We start from the raw sequence: 20,884 nt of genomic DNA, 5'->3' as shown, positions 1-20,884 counted from the left end.
TAATCATCAATTGGTAGTCTCTGTTACCAAATCCTATTGCGCTTTGCCATCTTATCCGTGTTGTATACTTTGCTTACCCTCAAAAACAGCGATAATTAATTAATTAATTATATAAAAGCATGCAGGTGTCGTCCTTATTGTTTTAATATTTGCAGTTATTTTGACCTAACACAATCATAGTTTATGCTATTTTATTCTTGCAGTGGCACACGACAAGTTTGCTCATGAAGCACTATATAATATTGGCAAATTAGACACAATCCACATTGTTTTTAAATCACAAGATCCAAACTTATGTGGAGCTGGGCAAAAAGATCAATCAAGCAATCATAATAGTTTAATCAAACTGTAATTGCTTGGGTTTTTATGTATGATAAGCCACCTCTAATTAATTAACCATTGCTTTTGTAATCGAGTGGCTGGTTATAGAAAATAAAGCAGGGGTTTTGCGCTAAATTCACTCGGAATACTTCCAAAAGGGGGTTGGATAAATCTTCTTGTTTTACAGTTTGACATTAATACTTGAGAACTTTTTTATAGCAAAAAAAAAAAAATTTTTTTTTTTTTTAATGTATGAATGATGAGAAGATCTATTTTCGCGGTTGTAGGTCAATATACAATTTCAAAGTGTAAAATAGATGAAAACTGATTTTGCGGAAAAACCTAAGCAGAAAGCAAAAGGAGTGCGACAAGGGAAATCGTCACAAATTGAATGGTAAAGTTAATATGAAATTAGTAGCAAAATTAAAAACATGCCCTTTTTTTTCATTTTCGGAAATGAAAATTGGACAATCCATTTGAAGATTAATGAATGCGGGCTTCATAGTCTAGAAGAGTAGGCCTTGTTTGGATAGCAAATTGCTACATTTTCCGTGAAGATTAATGAATGCAGGCTTCATTGCTATATTTTCCGTGAGCATATTTTTTAATTACCTTTTTACTTCACATATATCAAATCGCTACAGCAATTTTTTTTTTTTTTTTTATAAAAATCCAAAAAAATGCAATCCAAACATGATTCCTAATGCCAATGGAGTCTGTTCTTTCATGTAACATATTTGTTTTTTTTTTTCTTGAAAGATTTAGAGCTTGTCTGAATTGTAACTTTTCATAGAAAAAAAAAATTTTTGAAACATATTTTGAAATTATTTTTTTATCTCAAATATATCATATTATTATATTATATTTATCTACGAAAACTCTAAAAACTAGCAATTTGAACGGACTCTTGGAGTCTCTCTTGAGCACAGAAGAAATGGTGTACTATTTCCTCCAACAAAGCCGACAATCCCTAAAGTACATTGACCATTTCAATAGGATAAATCAAATACCTTTTTTACATCACCCAAAAAAGATCATGTAAAAGAAACTTGCTCGGTGGCAAACGTTTACACGTTAGGTTCCCCGTCCATTTATCCCTGCAACTTTTGAACAGAGTAACCTCTAATCCACAATCCACATGTTGTGGTTGAACTTCAATGAAATGGAGTCGTCAGGGGAGCTGGGCTGGCCCGGCTGGGCATATTCATTTTTTAACAAAAATCTAGGGACCCAGTATACTCGCAACAAAAATGTACGTATTGGCCCACCATGCCTTGCGTGCTCAAAAGATGCGAATTTACGTCGGAATAAATTGTTTCATCTGCCCAGTCACGCGAGAAACAATCACACGTCAATACAAGTTGGTTCAATCGATGATAATCGCTGATTACTTTTTCACAAAAGGTCATATTTCTGAATTTCGTTATTCATGTGAGAACTGAATTAGCGAACAATCTGTAAAAATCCTGTAAGCGATTTATAATTCATAGGGCATGTCCTGCTGATTCGGAACGGTGATCGGAATCGAATTCACCTAAGATTTTTCTTACCAAAAAAAATCATTTCACTAAAGAACAAAAACATAAACAATATGCAGCAGAGAGAGAGAGAGAGAGAGAGAGAGCAAAATAACTTTCAAGGAAGAAAAATATAAGTCTTTGAATACTCGTAAAATTTATTGAAGATGGGGTCTTAGTAGGTAAGATGGTCACCGCCACCAGAGGGTAATTGGACTTGAAAGATCTATGTCCACAACGATTCGGGCTTGTCCTGCAGGTAATATCAAGAAGATGTGTGACACAGGCTAACTTAAATTATTTGTCTGTACTATGAAACTGATTTGCAAACCAAATTGGAGTTAGAGAGAGAGAGAGAGAGAGAGAGAGAGAGAGAGGGGGGGGGGGGAACAGAGATTTTGTGAACTTGCAATCATACTATAACAGTATAACTTCACTTTAATGTGCGTTATTTAATGGCTGTTGAAGTAAAGTTCAGCCTTTTTAAGCAGTTGTTTGCTGAAATAGGTTGACTTTCATATATATATATATCATAAACCAATTTTAACAAAAAAAAATTTTTTTGTCTGACGGTGATTAGAGTCGAAACGATCAAAAATTTTTTCTTTAAAAAAAATAAATAAGCCAGTTTGTTTTAATCGATATTCAGAAAAAAATTTTGCATTTTTATTTGCTAGAGCTAACTTTCACTTTTGCAAACTTTTCAAGATGAATAATATCCAAATGACTCTGTCAGTGGATTTTTTTTTAATCTTATTTTCCATTCAAGGAAGACTATATATAGTAAAAGCGATGAAGGGCTAGAATGAAAAAATCGAATAAGATAACTCGTGGTAATTAGCTAGTCTCGCAATAAGAAATCGTCCGCCATCATAGTTTGGCCCAAATGGCATGACACCATGAGTCTTTCGTCCTTTGGGCTGATCCAGACTGTAATGCCTAGGAGCTGGTCATAATTGACGAATTAGCGAAACGTGCTTGTCCAGCTCTCCTGTTAAACGATTTTGGTTGCCTAAAATATGAACATGGAGTTTTTTTAAATACTTTTTTCCTTCTCTTTTTGGTACTTCTTTTTTTTTTTTGGGGTAAACTAAAACCATGAAAATGCTATATTAAGAAGTCTTTTTGGTTACTTATGTCATAGCAAAAGTGGATAAGACTAAAATGCAATTTTGTTTATATTCCATATTAGTTGGGCAATTCCATGCTTGGACTCAACAGTATGCCACTGCTTAATTTATTTGAAAAAGGAAAAAAATATTTAATATGGATGAATTTGGGACTCCAAAATTGCAAAATGAACAGTTTCTTTTCATTAAAATTCTTTGGGAAATTCTGAAATTGCGATTAAAACTTTTGTAGATATATTTACTTCTCACTGAGCTTAATCAAACCAATCCCCATAGTGAACGGCAAGTGTACTAGGAAACAACATACGTCCAATCCACGAGTAAAAATTTCTGCTAAAGCTACAACACCAAATGAGCAATTTTATTACAGCGTGGATTAACTAAATGGCAAGCCTAATAGTCAATTTTTTTTATAAATGAAATATTCAAATAAGGTTGTGGAACCAATTTTAATCCATTTTAAGTGCAATCTAAATAAGATTGTGAGGTTGTTATTTGTGCAATTGACGTTTTGTTTCATCAGTCAAAGATCAATTGCTAGGCCTTGTTGTTTCAAAAAAAAAAAAAAATTGCTAGGCCTTGTTTGAATTGCAGTTTTCTAAAGAAAAAATTTTACATTTTTTCGTGAATACATTTTCTAATCACCTTTTTATTTCATATATATCAAATCATTACAGTATATTTTTTTGAATAAAAACTTAAAAAAATGCAATCCATCAGGCCATAAGTTTGCCAAGTAAAACTAGTCCTTTTTTTGACTATATGTTGGTTGTTTACATGGGTTTGAGGTAGGCATGGCCATGGTTCCGGTTGGAATCGGAACCGGACCGGAACCGAAGCGTTTGAAATCGGACCAGAATCGGAACCAAAACCATGGAACCAGAATCGTGGTAGAACCTTGGATAAAGGTTCTGGTTCTCTAAAAAATAGAACCAGAACCAGAACCGTTAAAAATAATTAAAAATAATTAATATAAGTAGTGAGATAATTTAAAAAAAATTAGTTGTGTTTAATAGGTTTTAAGAAAGTTTAAATTTTATGGACTTTCTACATATTTTATTAATTATTTAATTCTTTCTATTCATCTAATATCTATCATTATAATTTGTAAGTATTAAATTATTACTTAAATTTTTTTTTTCGCTTATTTGCTATCATGGTAGTAGCTCATCTTTAAAATCAAGCAAGCAAAAAAATATTTTTTGCAATATTTCTTCAAATGGAATCTTCAACATTGATGATTGTCCAATTCAAGAAAGTCAACACATGAAAACCATTTGATAGTGTAATATATTTTTTAATTTGACAATGTAATGTACTTTTCATAAAATTTATATTATCTATTTATTACTTCTTACTCTGTAGAATAATAATAAAATTAAAATATGATCTTTATTTTGTATTTATTTTTTTACATTTTATTTTAAATTTTAAATATATTGTTATATTCGTATTAAAATTGGTAAGGATAAGGAATTAAATAAAATTGTATACAACCATACGGAACCGGAAACCAGAACCAGAACTATAAGGAACCAAAATTAGAACTATGCGGTTCTGGTTCTACCTCTTTGAAGAACCAGAATTGTTGGTTCTGGAACCGTAGCCATGCCTAGTTTGAGGCCTCTTTGAAACTTCTTCTTCTTTAAAAAAAAAAAAAAATCATTCGGTCCTACTCTTATTAAGCTTTGTTTATGTCCTCTTTTCATTTCTGTCATTTTGATCTCAGGACGTTAGGCAAAATGTCTGGAAATTTTTTTTTTTTATTAATGTGCACTATCTAAGTTTGATAATTTCACATCACCTAATCTTGATAGTAGTATTTAGAAATTAGAAAGTCTTGTTAAAAATATTATATGAACTATGATTGGGCTAAATTGAAATCTACTCTGGTCCTTGTCTCTCTTTTGAACCCAACTACGAATTCTTAGAATAGCTCCTCACAAGATGAGGTGGAACAAATTAGGTAAGTGCTAATTATAGAAAATGTCTCTTCTCTCGTACATAATCAATCCTACTATACAAAGAGGGGCCTGGCGAAAATATTGAATATTCCTTTACAGCTCCCAAAAAGAAAATTTAGTTTTCTTCTAGGTACATGCATTCATCAAAATCAAACTTTTTTGTCACCAAGTCCTTTTCAAAGTCTGTGAACTGAAAAGCCTACCAAATTGCACCTGGATGGCTTTCATCTTGAATTGCTGTCTCCAGCCTCACAAGAATCGGAGGAAAAGTTCGAATCCAACTCAAATTTTTAAGTGTTACAAAGTGGGAAAAGTCGCTGCATATACTACTGCTAATTATCCAAATAGCCGCCAAGAAAAAGGTGTAACTGCTACAACATCTGTAAGGTTGACAATTAATTAGTTCAGGTTCCAATGTTCGCCGAGTCGGACATATATTTATTCAGGGCTTATAAAGACATCTGAAATATGAATGCTTGATGTTACATTTGTGTGATTTTCAAGATGAATTAATGTGCACAGACAAACTCCAGATAAGTGTAAAATCCTCTTTTCATCAGAGAAGAAAAGTCATATGCTTCTCGTGGGAAATGAGAATCAAGGCGTCTGATACCCAGGGGCGGTGACGTTCATTCATTGATGGATCTTATCCAAAAACACAACCCAAACGCTGACATTACTCGGACCATGCGAGTGCCACAGAACCAACGACTAATGGCACAGTGACTCGGAAACCAGTCAAACTTGATGCCATTTCTACTCTACTTTTTCTTTCTTTCTTTCTTTCTTTTTCTTCTTCAGGATTAATTATCTATGTACTGATAGTATATTAATTTTTACTGTTAGATATATGACACGTAATTCAAATTTAAATTTAAAATCCAAGGTTGTGTTTGGATTGTATTTTTCATAGAAAAATTATTGTAGCCATTTAATGTATGTGAGGGAAAAAGGTAATAGGAAAATGTGATCACGGAAAACAACGTAATTTTCTGACGAAAAGTTGCAATCCAAACAAGGCAAATTTTACATATATATCATGCATTTATTCGTAATAATGTATAACACTGTCAATCTATATAAGATTCACCTTTTTTTTTAACATTTTTTTTAGTATTTTTTTTGTATAAAAAAAAATCAACAAGGGAGGAGAAGGATCTAAGAAACGGAGAGGGTTAGGAGAATTTGAATGCAGAACCTCTGATTTTTGAAGTCTCAAACTGAATTACTAGAGGTCTCCTCGATACTGTTTATTGTGTAGCTTTTTTATTGGCAAACGAAATTAAAGTAGCTGTGAAACCCACTTGGATGATTCAATCAAAGATATTCTGCTGATCGAAGTTCGTTATTATAAGTAGAGCGAAGCACGAGATGCTAGCCAGATTTGATCCTAATGGTCGCGGAGTCAAAACAAAGAATGATGATTCGCAGTCTAGGGGTGTAGATTAATCAAACTACTTGAACTCCGCATTGACAAATTCGAGTCGAGTTTGAATTATTCAATAATGTAATCAAATCGAATCCAAATAAAACAAAAATCAAAATTTAAATACTCGTCGAGGTTTATTGAATAGTATATTTATAATATAATTTTAATTATTTATTATAAAATTATAAAATTATTAATAAAATTTGAGTTTGAAAATTCGATTGAACTCAGTTTAACTTGATTGAGATCGATTTGGTCGAGTTCGATCTCAAGTACTTTTACTGAACTATTTGAGTTCGAGTTTAAGTACTTTTTATACTTGAGTAAAGCTTGAATAGCTCGATTCTACTCAGTAGCGGTCCTGACACCTAGAGATTAGAGGTGTCAAAATGGGTGACTTGAGCGGGTTTGGGTTGGGTAAAATGGGTAATGGGTATAAGTGAGTCAACTCATTTATACCCATTTAATTAGATGGGTATAAATGGGTAAGTCAAAAAATGAATTGGGTAACCCAATTACCCATTTATAACTCATTTATTTTAACTTTTTGCAAACTCATTTAAATTCATTTTTACAAACTAAGTTATCAATTTATACCACTCTTTGTACTCATCATTAATTTTAAATATTTACTTATAATGTTCAATAAACTTAATTACCAATTTTTTTCATTTATACTCTATGTCACAAAATTACCTATTATTTAATAATTGAATAATACGAATATAAAAATTTGAATTAAGTACTATAAAAATTAATATAAAAACTTAATCCAAAAATTTTGAACCCCTAACATTTTTTTCATATATAAATTTAAAATTTCATTTTATAAAGATAAGAAAATAGGCTAAAATTTATCATAAATTGGTAATGCTAAAAAATGAGCAAGTTAACAAACTAAGAAAAAATAAAATAATAAGATAAAACCAATAAATAATAATAATAATAATAATAATGTTAACATCATGACAAAATGAAAAATTTGAAAAAAAAAAGGTAGGGGAAAAGAAGACACTTGGGGGGAAGAGAATTTTAAATGGGTTAATTGGGTTTGATGGGTTACCCAATAATACCCATTTATTAAATGGGTATTATTGGGTAACTCATTTATACCCATATACAAAAATTTAAGATACCCATACCCATCTATTCATGGACGGGTATAGGTAAATCTAGTTAAGTGGGTTGATTTGCCACCTCTACTAGAGATGAAGGGTATCCTAGGGTGGTCAAGTGAACACATTGGTCTTGGAAGTTTGAAGTCCAAAGTCGGAAATTGATAGAGGCCAATGGGCGTTTTAAGATTATCTTTTTTTTTTTTTTTTTTTTATCAATACAAGAGTGTCCGGGTCAATCCTTACGGGGCCCGACTAATCCCCTGCGACCCTGAAGAAGAGGCCACATTCCACACCAAACACGTTAACAATGAGACTCGAATTCTGGACAAGACAGCTCCAACTATCCCGTGGGGGCACGTTTTAAGATTATCTGAATCCAACAAGTAAACTGGTCTTGGAAGTCTAGAGTCTGGCGTTAGTAGAGGCCAGTGGTTGTTTAAGATTATCTGAAATCAACGAATCTTTTCTTCTTCTTCTTTTTTCCCCTTTAGATTTAGATACTGTTGAATTGCTAAATCCAACTGCCACATGATCTCATTTATTTTTGCCTTAAGCCTTAATCAATTGTTCATTAGCCGAACACGCTTCCCGAGGCTAACAACAGTTTTATTCGATTCAATTAAGCAGGAGTCTTCTCGGTTAATTAGCTTATTCCAAGCCTCTGATAAAGCTGTTTTCAAAACATTTATCAAGATTAAGCTTAATTAATGATTAAGTCATGGCACAACTTTTAATAAGATAAACATGCATAAATGCTTTAATCTCGAAAGTCCTTCACATCTTTGATTAACTTTTTTGTTTGTTGAAATTATTGGTTTTAGGTTATGAAATTAATCTTATGTCCTTGTTTATGTTGCGGAAGTCCTTGATCCTAAGCGACCTCATTCTATTATTTTACTAGCTAGTTCACTTGTTGGGACCCATGCGAAAATGCCAGATATGACTTTGTTCACAAGTGGAAAAGGCACTCCCTCTACATATGACTAAATAATAGAGAATTTTTAAAGTTTGGTATTCTTGAGGCAAGACGTGCCGTACAAATGTTATAGTATGTAAATTGTGTGGTCCAATTATAGGTTTGTAGAATAGCTTATGGCTGGTATATACAAATTGAAACTAACTCCTTATATTTTTAACCACATGCTTATCTCATACACGTAATGCCCCAAAAATTATCGCAATAATATTTTTCCCCTAAAATTGCTTCCGAAAACCACAATCTAGAAGGAGACATCTCACAAGAATTTTTATTTTTGTTCTCTCAAGAAATTAGTTGTTTTAGCTAATACTCCCTCTGTCCTATTAAAGTGTCATATTTTTTATTTTGAAATGTCCTAAAATATTTATTATTTTACAGGATCAACTTTATTTTCGATCTCTTTTTTCAATATTATCTGTACCTTTATCTCTATTTTATACTAAATTTAAATTTAAAATTTAAATTTTTTAGGGCAATTTTGAAAATAATTTTCTAATATTACCATCAAACCATAATACTCAAAATCACGAAATGTGACAAAAGAATTTGAGATGGAGGGGGTATAACTTAGCAATTTTACAACCAACACGCATGATTCGATAGAGAAAAGAAAACGTGGAGTTTATGTTGATGCCTGTTTTTGATATTCGGTTACATATTACCTGTCAGGAAATATGACAAATGATATGACTAAATTTGCATGATGAAATATGACAAGCCAGGAAATATGTCCCGTTTGGATTGTATTTTTTATTATTTTTTTTAAAAAAATTACTATAGCAATTTGATATATGTGAAGAAAAAAATAATAATAAAAAAATATAATTACGAAAAACGATGTAATTTTTTTTAACAGAAAATGACAATCTATCCTGCTCTTATTATTCCCTATTATTATTCCTAAATCCTAAGACTTCTTTTCCCAGAAAGGATATACGTAATTCAGATGTAATCGAAAGTAACCTGCCTCAATCCCACAAACAAACATGTGTCGTAATATTGTAGACTTTTACTAACCTAGGAATACTGCGTCTGTCTAATCTCGCCTGATCCACCCCCAAAAAAAAAAACGAAAGCGGGATAACAGTTGTACTGTTTTGGATCAAATGCCGACCATGGAATCAAACCTTGCACGCCCAAGTTGTTTGACTCTGATCGCCTCTTTTGATCAGCTGTGCATCGGAAGGAGACCGTCAACGTTCAAACAGGGAAATAGCTCAAAACAGTCAAAATTACGGTACACGTGGATGTATTAATCCTGTGGTGGTGCCCGTATTTGCTCATCCATTTTTCAAGTCAGTAATATAACACTCCTGTCTCAACTCTCTATATAAACAACTCCTGTTTCTCCTTCCTACCGTATGTGCTCTTCCTCATCATCCACCATTTGATAAGTTGAGTCTCTCTTTTTCTTTCATTCTTTCTCTGGTGGAATATTGAGAAATATCGAGTTTTTAAAATAGGGTTCCTTGTCATACATCAAGGAGAGAAGCATATAGGCATTTAAGTAAAGTTTGAAGGTACGTACGTAGCCAATCATGGTGGCCGGAGGGATGTCAGTGGGCGGAGGGAAGGAGTTCGAGGCCAAGATTACTCCTGTTGTTGTCATCTCGTGCATTTTGGCCGCCACCGGAGGTCTCATGTTCGGTTATGATGTTGGAATTTCAGGTTTGTATTTATACTACTTTATTCTTATGAATATTGCTTTTCATTTGTCTCCTGCTTCTTGTCCTTTCTCCTTCAAGCAAACTTCTTGATTCTCCTTCACAGAATCAAGTGCTTTTTTGTTTTTTGTTTTTGTTGTGGATTAAGTACTACATGTTTAAATAGGCTTGTTATGATTGATAATGTTCCATAAAGCACAAGAACTTCGATTAGTAGTACAATATGACAATCTTATTACAACTTTAAAAGTTGGTTCCATTCCAAACTTCCTCTAGCTTGTGTTAATGTTAGAATGCCAAAAGGTTGGTACTCGGGTAAACTAATTATGGAAACTTGGTTATACTAGCACAGTCGTAGCGGATTAAAAGGCTAATTCTCGTACTAATACATAACATCAAGAGGAATATTTAATCAGACTATATATATATATCTGCACAGAGATTAATTAGAGCAGGGTAAACAGAAAAAAAAAAAAATATGATGGAAGAATATTTAGGAATCAAACGTAATAAAAGACGTTTGTATATGATAAACAAGAAGTTATCTTAAACATGTGCTGTGGCTCCCAGCAAGTTGATTCGAAAATACTCCACAAGCGAACTAATAAAGATGATCATGATTCATGGGATATGTCAATTTCTTCTCATCTTTTTTCTCATAATGCTCTTGCTCTTAAGTCCCTTCTTGCACCCTTTTTTCCACATCACGTGTTTGGGGTAGTTGAGTTGGTTCCTCCTCTTCAACCGTGACGGCCATTTGTCTAATTGCAGGCGGAGTAACATCAATGAAACCGTTCCTGAAAAAATTCTTCCCAGTGGTGTACCGTCGGACTCAGGACGACGGATTGAACAGTAACTACTGCAAATATGATAACCAAGGCCTCCAACTGTTCACCTCGTCCTTGTATCTGGCTGGTTTAACGGCTACCTTTTTTGCCTCATACACCACAAGAAAGCTCGGTCGAAAGGTTACCATGTTGATTGCAGGATGTTTCTTCATTTGTGGAGTGACCCTAAATGCTGCAGCACAGGATCTAGCTATGCTTATTATGGGCAGAATTTTACTTGGATGTGGAGTTGGTTTTGCTAATCAGGTACTCTACTGAACTTTCTATTTTTCTTGGGAGATTAATTTTGGGATTTCCAAACTGTCTCCTTTGTTATGGCATGAGGGCGTGTGCCAGTTTTTGGTATACTGAATTTTGGACGGTGAGATTTGAGAGGCTCCTTGTGGGAATGTATTTTTGGGCAAAACAGCACTCCACGTTTAGGCTTGTTCCTCTACAGTTCATTTTGCCCCATATTTGTCTCCTTTGCGTACATTCTAATGAGAAGTCATATCTTATGCAACCTTTGAAAAAAGAAAAAAAGGTCTCATACCTTTTGTACTTTTTTAGGATGCAAAATTCAAATATCTTTTTTTGGATTGCCATTTTTTTGAGAAAATATAATTTGTGATTTTTTGAGAATATTTCTTTCACACATTTCTCGATTATCTTTCGTTTCATATGCATCACATCCTAAAAAAAATGTTGCAATAATTTTTTCCGAAATATTTTTCTTGAAAATGCGCTCCAAACAACCTTTTGTTAGTTGCCTCGTGGGTCATGAAGCCTGACTGGTGTGTCTTCTGCATACAAGAGCCCCAGATACTATAAATATTCTCCAAGAAAACTAACTGAGGAGACGTGTTTCTTTGAATTATTGGAGATTCAAGATGCTGAAAGATCTTTTTGTCCCCTTCAATCTTCCCCTTTTTTCTTTCCTTTTTTTTTTTTTAAAAAAAAAAATGAACTGTATTCTGTCTGACACTTGTTTGTTTTTATATACAATTATATATGTGATTGAGACTTCTTTTTGAACCTACGCAAAAGATAAAATAAAGAACTCTTTAGTCAAGCTTTTTGCCTATCTTTTGATATCTTTCCAAAGAGCCCTCCATCTTGGAAGTTTCCCATTTTCCATCAATCTTGCTTTTCCAGAAATCGATCCCCTTTTAGTCCACAGTCAACACCCCATCCCAATCCACCGTGCTCTGCAAATTTACTTTTATTCTTGGCAATGATCAGGTTCAAGGGACATGAATCTTGAAAGCTTTGATGCTGCTCTTCTTGAATCATTATCCTTAATTTGGTGAAGAAGGAAGCCCAGTTGATGTTACTTTAGATAACATATACCAGTCAAAACATTTTTCTCACCCAAAAAAAAAAAAAAAAAGAAATAACATATTCCATGCATGAAGACGTGTGCATTATGTATCTAACCCTTTATTACATGCGTGTGAATTTATGTTTGCTTTCTGTCACTTTCATAGGAATCAATTGTGTTGGTCATAGTCCGTTCATTGTCCATCTATTCAATTCATCACCAAAATTAGGATAAGATTTTTTTTTTTTTTTAAATTTTTGGCTTCACATAAATGACATAAAAAAAATATGTTTTCTTCTTTGTTTTGGTTAAAAACAAATTATACATGCACTTGCAGCCGAAAAAGATGTCTAAAAAATTTCAATTTCCTACGTATATTCTAGAGCCATGTGCATGGAGTAAAAATTTACAAGCTCGAAATTCCTTTAACTAAAATTTTACCTAAGGCATAGTATATGGTATGGTAGAAGATTGACATGCCTTATCTTATGTAAACTGGCGGTCAGGCTGTTCCGCTGTTCTTGTCGGAGATCGCACCCACCAGAATCCGTGGAGCACTCAACATTTTATTCCAGCTCATGGTCACCATTGGCATCCTTTTCGCCAACCTTGTCAACTACGGAACAGCAAAGTAAGGCCTCTCTCTTTATTCTATTCCTACGTTTTTCCATTTCTTTAAGCGTTTCTATTTCATATTATTCTTTCTTTCTTGGCATTTGTGATCAATATGATGTGCAGCGTTTTTTTCCAACTCAAATCGCTTTCAACTTGATTGAACTTTGAATTGTGACAAATTACACTTGCCAAAATAAAGCTAATAAAAAAACACTTTTGGTTGGTTGACCGCATTATGCTATCCAAGTGTCCGATTCTTTAGTATTGAGGTAGTTTTTATTTTTTCTACCTTTTTTGTCAGAGATACACAAACGGTTACCTAAGGTAACTCCACGGTTACCTTTTTTCTACCTTTAGCATTGAGGTAGTTGCTTGTGTAATATTTTGCTCCCCTTTGACCTACCTATCACGGATAAATGTGTTATAATCCTAGTAATTAATACTTGCTTGATCAACTGAATGCGTGTTATATTAAGTAGGGAAAGGTTGGTTCGGATGGTAAGATAGGAAAAAAGTTTTGTAAAAATTAAAAGCGTTTTGTTCTACAGCATTTTCTCTTGGAAAGAAATTATTGTGTCGTAGCAGCTTTTTACCTAATCAAGGATTAGTTCACGATTAGGTTGATTTGTCAATCGTTGTAGGTTGTACACGTTGATCAATAATTGATTGCCAAGAACGGAAACTCCAGCGCAATAAAATATTTCAATCCCAACTCCCAAAGTCCCACTTCATGCGATTTTGTAGACAAATTGAAGACTAACGACCTAACAACACTGAACCAATATTATGGAGTTATTCTCTGGGACCATATTGTTCAGTCTATGATTGGTCCCCATTTTGAACACATGAAAGCCCTCAAGATAACGACCCATCTGCGGTCAGAAACGATCCAATCATGCAGGACAGATATGCATTTCCATCGGCATTGACTGTGATGTTTGTCCCCAAGAAAAATGAAAATGAAAATGTGTTTTTTTTTTTTGGTGACAATTTTCATCATGTATTGAACTAATTTTTTGGGTTTTTTCTATTTAATTTCTGATGCATGAGGAGAAGTTTTTTCCCCTTACAATTCTTGTAAACAACCTAATAGTCAAATATTTTTCCGCTTCATGATTTTTTTGGCTGTTGTTTAGCTAAGCAAGATTTTGTTTTCTTTATGAAATTACAGAATCAAAGGAGGATGGGGTTGGAGACTTTCACTTGGATTGGCTGGAATCCCAGCAGGGCTTCTAACCTTAGGGGCCCTTATTGTGGTTGACACGCCTAACAGTCTGATTGAGCGCGGTCGCTTGGAGGAAGGAAAAGCAGTGCTTAGAAAGATCCGAGGCACTGATAATATTGAGCCAGAGTATGAAGAACTTTTAGAAGCCAGCCGTGTGGCCAAACAAGTGAAACACCCTTTCAGGAATCTCCTCATGCGAAGGAATAGGCCTCAGCTGGTCATTGCAGTTGCGTTACAGGTTAGATTGCATCTCAACTTTAGTACAATGCCAAGTTGATGCGTGCTGGAAATGAAAATTTAAATCTGACCCTCGATTTGTTGTGACCCTATTGCTACAGATCTTCCAACAGTTTACAGGAATCAATGCGATCATGTTTTATGCACCAGTTCTGTTTAACACAGTAGGGTTTGGAGGCAATGCATCCCTGTATTCTGCTGTTATCACCGGAGCTGTTAACGTTCTTTCCACCCTCGTGTCTATCTACTCTGTCGACAAAGTTGGCCGAAGAATGCTCTTGCTAGAAGCTGGTGTGCAGATGTTCATATCCCAAGTTGTGATTGCCATCATTTTGGGGATCAAGGTTAAGGATCATTCTGAAAGCCTTAGCCACGGATGGGCCATTTTTGTGGTCATCCTTGTTTGCACATTTGTGTCTTCTTTCGCATGGTCTTGGGGACCTTTAGGATGGTTAATCCCGAGTGAAACATTCCCTCTCGAGACAAGATCAGCAGGGCAGAGCGTTACGGTTTGTGTGAACTTGCTCTTCACTTTTGTGATTGCACAAGCCTTTCTTTCAATGCTGTGCCATTTCAAGTTTGGGATCTTCCTCTTCTTCTCCGGCTGGGTTTTGATCATGTCCCTCTTTGTGTTTTTCCTCCTCCCTGAAACAAAAAATGTGCCCATTGAAGAAATGACTGAAAGAGTTTGGAAGCAACACTGGCTCTGGAAGAATTTTATGGATGATGTCCATCCTGGTGAAGGAAATCTAGAAGGAGGCACCAAGAAGAATGGGCATTCTAATGGATTTGATCCTTCATCACGGTTGTAAAAAAAGGCGGCCAAGTTTTTGCCGAATATTTGGATCTCATACTCTATGTTGACACCATTAGACGGTCAATGAACCGTAGTTTAGCTATAGATATGTGCTTGTGCAATTTGTGTTTGAATTGGTCCAAGCTCTAATATAAGTAATATGCTTGCCGATTCGAAATTACTATTGTCCAAAACATAGTGTGGTGGAACTTAGCAACAATAGTTTATTTCGATCTACTTATGATTTATGCATCAGAAATGAATGGTTATAGGGTTAACGACACCATTTTATTTATCAGCAGAGTAGTGAATTCAAGGAATGGGTAAGCTAACGTGCAAAAGCGCCTTGTAGGGAAGTTAAATTTGCTGTGACTATAAGAAGGTAACTTGTGTCTCGGGATGAAGGGCTCTTGAGCTTCAGTATGCTAATCACATGCTGAAATACTCTACATGCTGTGTTTTTTGAAAAACAATTTATTTAGGGTATTAATTTGTTTGGAACTTGAAAATTCTTCTACTTGATTACATACAATTTCGATTTGATACACAATCGCTTTTACTTCTCTTCAGTTGATGATGTTAGATGATCAAGGCACGTCATACTCGTTTAACTCTATGCAGGAATCAAAATTGTTTGCATTTCTATGATGTTAGATGATGTCTTTATGAATTCTTCACCACATCAACAGACAATTAGCATTAACAAGTTTGTCATCATAGCAACCACATTATAAGTTTATTTGTTAAAATGAATTTATAATGATTCATTTTTACTTCACTGTTACGACAGATGCATCTTTACACAAGCAGGCTTAGAATGTGTAAATCTGCTAATTAAAAAACCAAAAAAAAAAAAAGTGAAAAGAATTCTGAACCATTCACCAAAGGCTGGTGGCCACCGTCAAGCCTTTAAGGTTCGGTGGGGGTGGGAGGCACCCATCAATTGCCGCATTAAATGTGTATTTGCTTTAAAGAATTCAGGCGCATCCGTAGTGCACCCGTTTGGTCCGGTAGTGATTCAGTCTCCTTCAGATCACCTTTGGACCTCTTTAGATCCACCTCCTCCCCCTAGTGTGCAGGATAGATTAGGATATATTACAGTTATCGTCTTCGGAAAAAAAAAAAAAATCCTTAGCGTGTAGGATAGATTAGGATATACTACAGTTGTCGTCATCTCCGGAAAAAAAAGAAAAAGAAAAAGTAAGTCCTTGAGTAATCAAACAGATTACAAAGAGCACTGTCTCGAGCGTTTTTGGCTGCTTGAGTGCAAGGGAAACATAGATCTCCCATGTACAAAGCGATACTCTAACTGAATGTCATCATGGCATTCCTACAAATCCATGTACTATGTTACAGGCAAAATAGAATTCATGATCCACCACCTAACAACATTAACAAAGCCTCCACCATGCAATCCTTTCCTTTAAAGTTTTTCAAACATGGTTCAGAAATCATACATGTTCTGCAGTGCCAACAGCTTGATGTTAGATGTCTACCCACATCCTTCTCTGTTGTTCATGTGTTGTAATATAATAATAATCAGTCTTAAACTACATTTCAGAAATTGTTCCTATTTCCTTGTCCTAGTGGTGAGAACTGTGTGGGAGTCAAAATCTAAACGAAAAAGCACGATAAATGCACCGCCCCATACAACAATCTGCTCCTGAAATATGAACATGGCCGAAGACGATTTCTATATTGTATTCTTGCGATTCCTTCGTCAAGTTATAAGCATCGTACTTAGATCCGTTTACGTTGTACCATCTCATATTTTAGTCATTATGCGGGACTCAAACTTAGAAATACCTGCCACAGACATTTAGCAATAATATATGTCCAAATTAAATCTTTAATTAGTAGAAAACTAGTTTTGCACGGTTTACTTGGGACTTTAATAAATTGCATGTTAAGATTCGAATAGGTTTCCGAAGGTTGGACTCTTCTTGCTTGGAAGAAGAAGGCAATTTGTCATGCCTTCTCCACCTGCTTTTCCTTAGCATGTTTTTTTTTTTTTTTTTTTCCAAAAGAAATAAAGCATCTTCTCTTCTTCTTTGTAAGCAATAATTGAATTTTCAAAAAATAAAGATTTACTTGATAAGAACCTTGTTCATAACATCCAATAATTTAAGTTGAAATTTAATCACTTGTCTATCCATTAGCCCCAAAAGAAAAGCATTATGATACTACACTAACTTTTGCAAAATTCAAGGGAGAAAAGGTCGGAAAAAATCTTTTGTCATTTTCTTAGAAAGTAGTCGCTGGTTGTTGGATTTATTAATGTCTACCCAATTTGTGTTTCAAGGGTCAGTCACAATCAACAGAAGGGCCCAATTTGATGGCTCCGAATTCAATTTCACACTGCAAAAGAGAAAAGGATCAGTTAAATGGTCATAGGCTCATAGCCCAATTATATATGCCCCAACTCCCAACTGAAAAGACACCACAAAGTATTCCGCTCTTTCTTCAGTTACCATATACTTCAAAAGTACAGCTTAGGCCGACCTTTCGAATTACAAGGCTAATCAAAATTCATAGAGATTTCTGCAAACTCAGCTATCCCATCAAGTATTTTGCTCAAATTCAATGGCTTTTGCGGCGGGAAACTATAGGGTTCTAGCAGTGGTGTTGTTGGTTCTTTCTGCTTCTTTCCAGGTTTCAGTTGGAGCTGTTTACAAGGTTGGAGACTCTGCAGGCTGGACTACAATTGGCAATGTTGATTACAAGCAATGGGCTGCTACTAAAAACTTTCGAGTTGGTGATGTTATTCGTATGTACTCTTCTTCTTTCACTCCATCTTTCTTTATTCTTTGATATTTCTCTGTTTTTTTTTTCCAAGCAGATGATGTTGCTTTCTTCCTCTGTAGATGATGGTTCTTGTGTCTGTTTTATATCTAAATTATGATAGATTTTTTGAAGCACGTCTATATCAGACTGTGGCATTCATTTCTGTCTTTGGTCGGAAAATCAGAGATAAATCTTTCTTGAAGAGCTACCTATCAGATGGGCTCAGTAGTTAAAGGCGTTTGGAAATTGAGAGATGAATCTTTCATGAAGAATTATCCATCAACTGGCTCACAGTTAAGGCTTTTGGAAATTCAAAAATGAATCTTTCATGAAGAATTATCCACCAAACTGGTTCACAGTTAACACGTTTGGAAATCCAAAAATGAATCTTTCATGGAGTATTATCCATCAAACTGGCTTGTAGTTAAGGTCTTTGGAAATTCAAAAATGAATCTTTCAGGAAGAATTTTCCATCAAACCGGCTCATAGTTAAAGGCGTTTGTGCCTTATCTTAAAACGATTGCTACTTTTATGATTTTCTCCTTTATAAGTGTTTCACTCCTTGCTTTCCAGTTCCCAGTTCCCAGTTCCCGCCCCTCCCTTTCTAAAACCTATTTACTTTAGAAAAAGATTCGTTTTTTATGACTTAAATGAGTAAAGAAAGGGGAAAAAGAAGCTCATTTTCCATTTGTCCTCACAACTGTAGTTTAGTTTCAGGTGACCTTTCGGAACAGAAAAACCCAAAGCATCTGTCAACATTGTGGGGATGTCCAGGTTTTAGGGAACCTTAGTTGGTATTTGGTCCCTGATCAATATAAAGAGATTAGTACCCTGTTCCTTTTTTTCGCCTCTTTTTAACTAGTACTACTTTAGCATTTAGCCATCCTCCTAGCACTATAGGTCTGTGATAGTGGGTCTCACACGCGCTGGACCTTCATTGGGATGACATCATTTTGCAAACAAAATGTAGGACTTTGTTTCTGTCAAACAATCTATGGGGGTGACAAGTGGGATAATAGTGCCTTGTGGAAGTTGTATAGTGGCCCCTAATGAATGAATACTGGGGATGTTATATTGAGGTAGCCCACATTCTTGAATAATGCACGCCTTAATGATCATGCCAACTCCCTTTGCTTTCATGCACAAAAAGATAGCCACCCCACCCCCTACAGGATTGTAGTTAATTGGCAACCCACTTTTACGACTGATGATATTGCTTAAAGTTGGTTTACTTGGACATGAGGTTTTTTCCAGCTAATTCATGGAAGCTTCAAGACTACTGCTTCTTGAAGTTTGGTGTGTTGGAGTTAGGTTACTGTAGGGAGGCTATTTTAACGTGTGTGCCAGAACCAGCAAACTTGGAGGTAGGTAATTTCTTGCCTGGCTACAAATATGTCTAGCAATTTGAAACTCTTTTGTCACGCTCGCTTAAGATTTGATAAATCTTGGGCCCTTCATCTACCTAGCGCAAAAAGAATTTTTCCACCCCCTTCAATCCAGACAAGCAGTACATCTTTACACCAGTAAAAGAACCAGTAGGATTGCCTGGTATATACTGAGATGATTGACATGGATAAGTGAGTTAAAGAGACAGTAAAAGCCCTCTAGTTCAATACTCCAATGACGAGAGTTTTGAATGTATCAGAGAAGAATAAACAACCACCAGGGATTAATTCAAAATCGTATGTCATGTCTCATTTCTAGTATAGCATTTCTTAGTGCTGTCAAAGGGATTTAGTAAGCCAAAAATCTTTAATTAACACAAGTTAATGTATCACTATCGCCTGCCCAAATTTAGCCACAATATGTGTTTCTTTCTTTCCTTGGTTGAGAATCCTGATAAGTCCTTACTGATTATTCCGCTGCTGCTAGGAATGCCATTCATAGTTGTTTTAGTGCCTGCTTACTCTTCTGCTCTTTTCCTCATATAGTGTTTGTACATTAACAGTGCCACCTCAATCAGAATGACTCTGTTCTGCATTCTGTTGTATCAGTTTTCGTGTACAATCCCCAGTTTCACAATGTGATGCAAGTAACACATACTGAGTATCAGGCATGCAATGCCTCATCCCCTATTGCAACTCACACAACAGGCAATGATACAATAACAATTACTACTCATGGTCACCACCTCTTTCTGTGTGGTGTACCTGGTCACTGCCAATCTGGACAGAAGGTCGATATCAACGTTATCCGAACTGCACTGGCTCCTACTCCATCAGCGACACCATCTCCTCCTCCTGTGCAAACGCCAGCACCAGCTCCAAATGCTGCTTCTCCGCTTTACAATTCAAATAGGCTCGTCAGAGACCTTGGCACAGCTATAGCTGTTGCTATGAATATACTTTGTGGTTTTATTTGATAATAGCAGGATTTTGAGCTTAGTCTACAAGCTCTTGACATGGAGAAGCACATATTTTCAAAAGAATATCCATATGAAGCCTATATATCTCGTGTATCTCGAGTCAAATAATTGTACCAGTCAGTACTAGTTTTCTTCTTATGTAAGTATATATGCAGCACTTTCTTGACATTTAGAGAAAAAGAGTCCATCCCAGATACCTCTGTCTTGATGGAAATCTTCAAGTTAGTCTGAATTGCACCCCAGTAGTTGTCCATTGCTTTCACATGCATTTCAAGAAAAATATTGTATCCAAAAATATTACGCTTAAAGCACAAAGAAAAGCTTCATAAAGCTCAAGGCTTTGGTGGATAGCTTATACTTTTCTTGGAGGACATAATGAACTTGTGATTGTGGTTTTCAAAGAGAAACCAGAAGCTTAAAGAGTCGAGGCAATGTGTACAAATGATGGAATTGCTCCATCAGCAAGCACTGTAATCCTAAAAATTCTCACAAAGACATTCCATACAAAAATAAATTTGCATCAAATTCTCGAGCTTCCAGCCAGAATAAAGTGATAAATGCAATTAAAAATGTAGGGAATGGGAAGATGACT

General features: G+C 35.1%; 2 protein-coding genes across 3 annotated transcripts; both read left to right on the top strand.

Moving 5' to 3' along the window:
* The first annotated feature begins 9,759 nt into the window (after positions 1-9,759).
* Positions 9,760-15,438, top strand: LOC113734112 (sugar transport protein 13). The gene is made up of 5 exons (XM_027260460.2): positions 9,760-10,126; positions 10,894-11,216; positions 12,777-12,901; positions 14,057-14,348; positions 14,449-15,438. Exons 1-5 carry the CDS (start codon positions 9,997-9,999, stop codon positions 15,157-15,159), a joined length of 1,581 nt encoding a protein of 526 aa, XP_027116261.1. The 5' UTR covers positions 9,760-9,996; the 3' UTR covers positions 15,160-15,438.
* A 2,120-nt stretch (positions 15,439-17,558) lies between these two features.
* Positions 17,559-20,517, top strand: LOC113734113 (mavicyanin). 2 transcript variants are annotated; one of them, XM_027260461.2, is made up of 2 exons: positions 17,559-17,910; positions 19,922-20,517. In XM_027260461.2, exons 1-2 carry the CDS (start codon positions 17,727-17,729, stop codon positions 20,287-20,289), a joined length of 552 nt encoding a protein of 183 aa, XP_027116262.1. In that variant the 5' UTR covers positions 17,559-17,726; the 3' UTR covers positions 20,290-20,517. The 2 variants fall into 2 exon arrangements, with proteins under 2 accessions (XP_027116262.1, XP_027116263.1); XM_027260462.2 differs by lacking the exon at positions 17,559-17,910 and adding an exon at positions 17,979-19,291 and having other exon boundaries at positions 19,876-20,517.
* Positions 20,518-20,884: the final 367 nt, after the last annotated feature.

Source organism: Coffea arabica, chromosome 3c (genome assembly GCF_036785885.1).
Source record: "Coffea arabica cultivar ET-39 chromosome 3c, Coffea Arabica ET-39 HiFi, whole genome shotgun sequence".
Taxonomy (NCBI): Eukaryota; Viridiplantae; Streptophyta; class Magnoliopsida; order Gentianales; family Rubiaceae; genus Coffea; species Coffea arabica.
The sequence above is the reverse complement of the archived record's forward strand: the minus strand, read 5'-3'. Positions and strand labels throughout refer to the sequence as shown.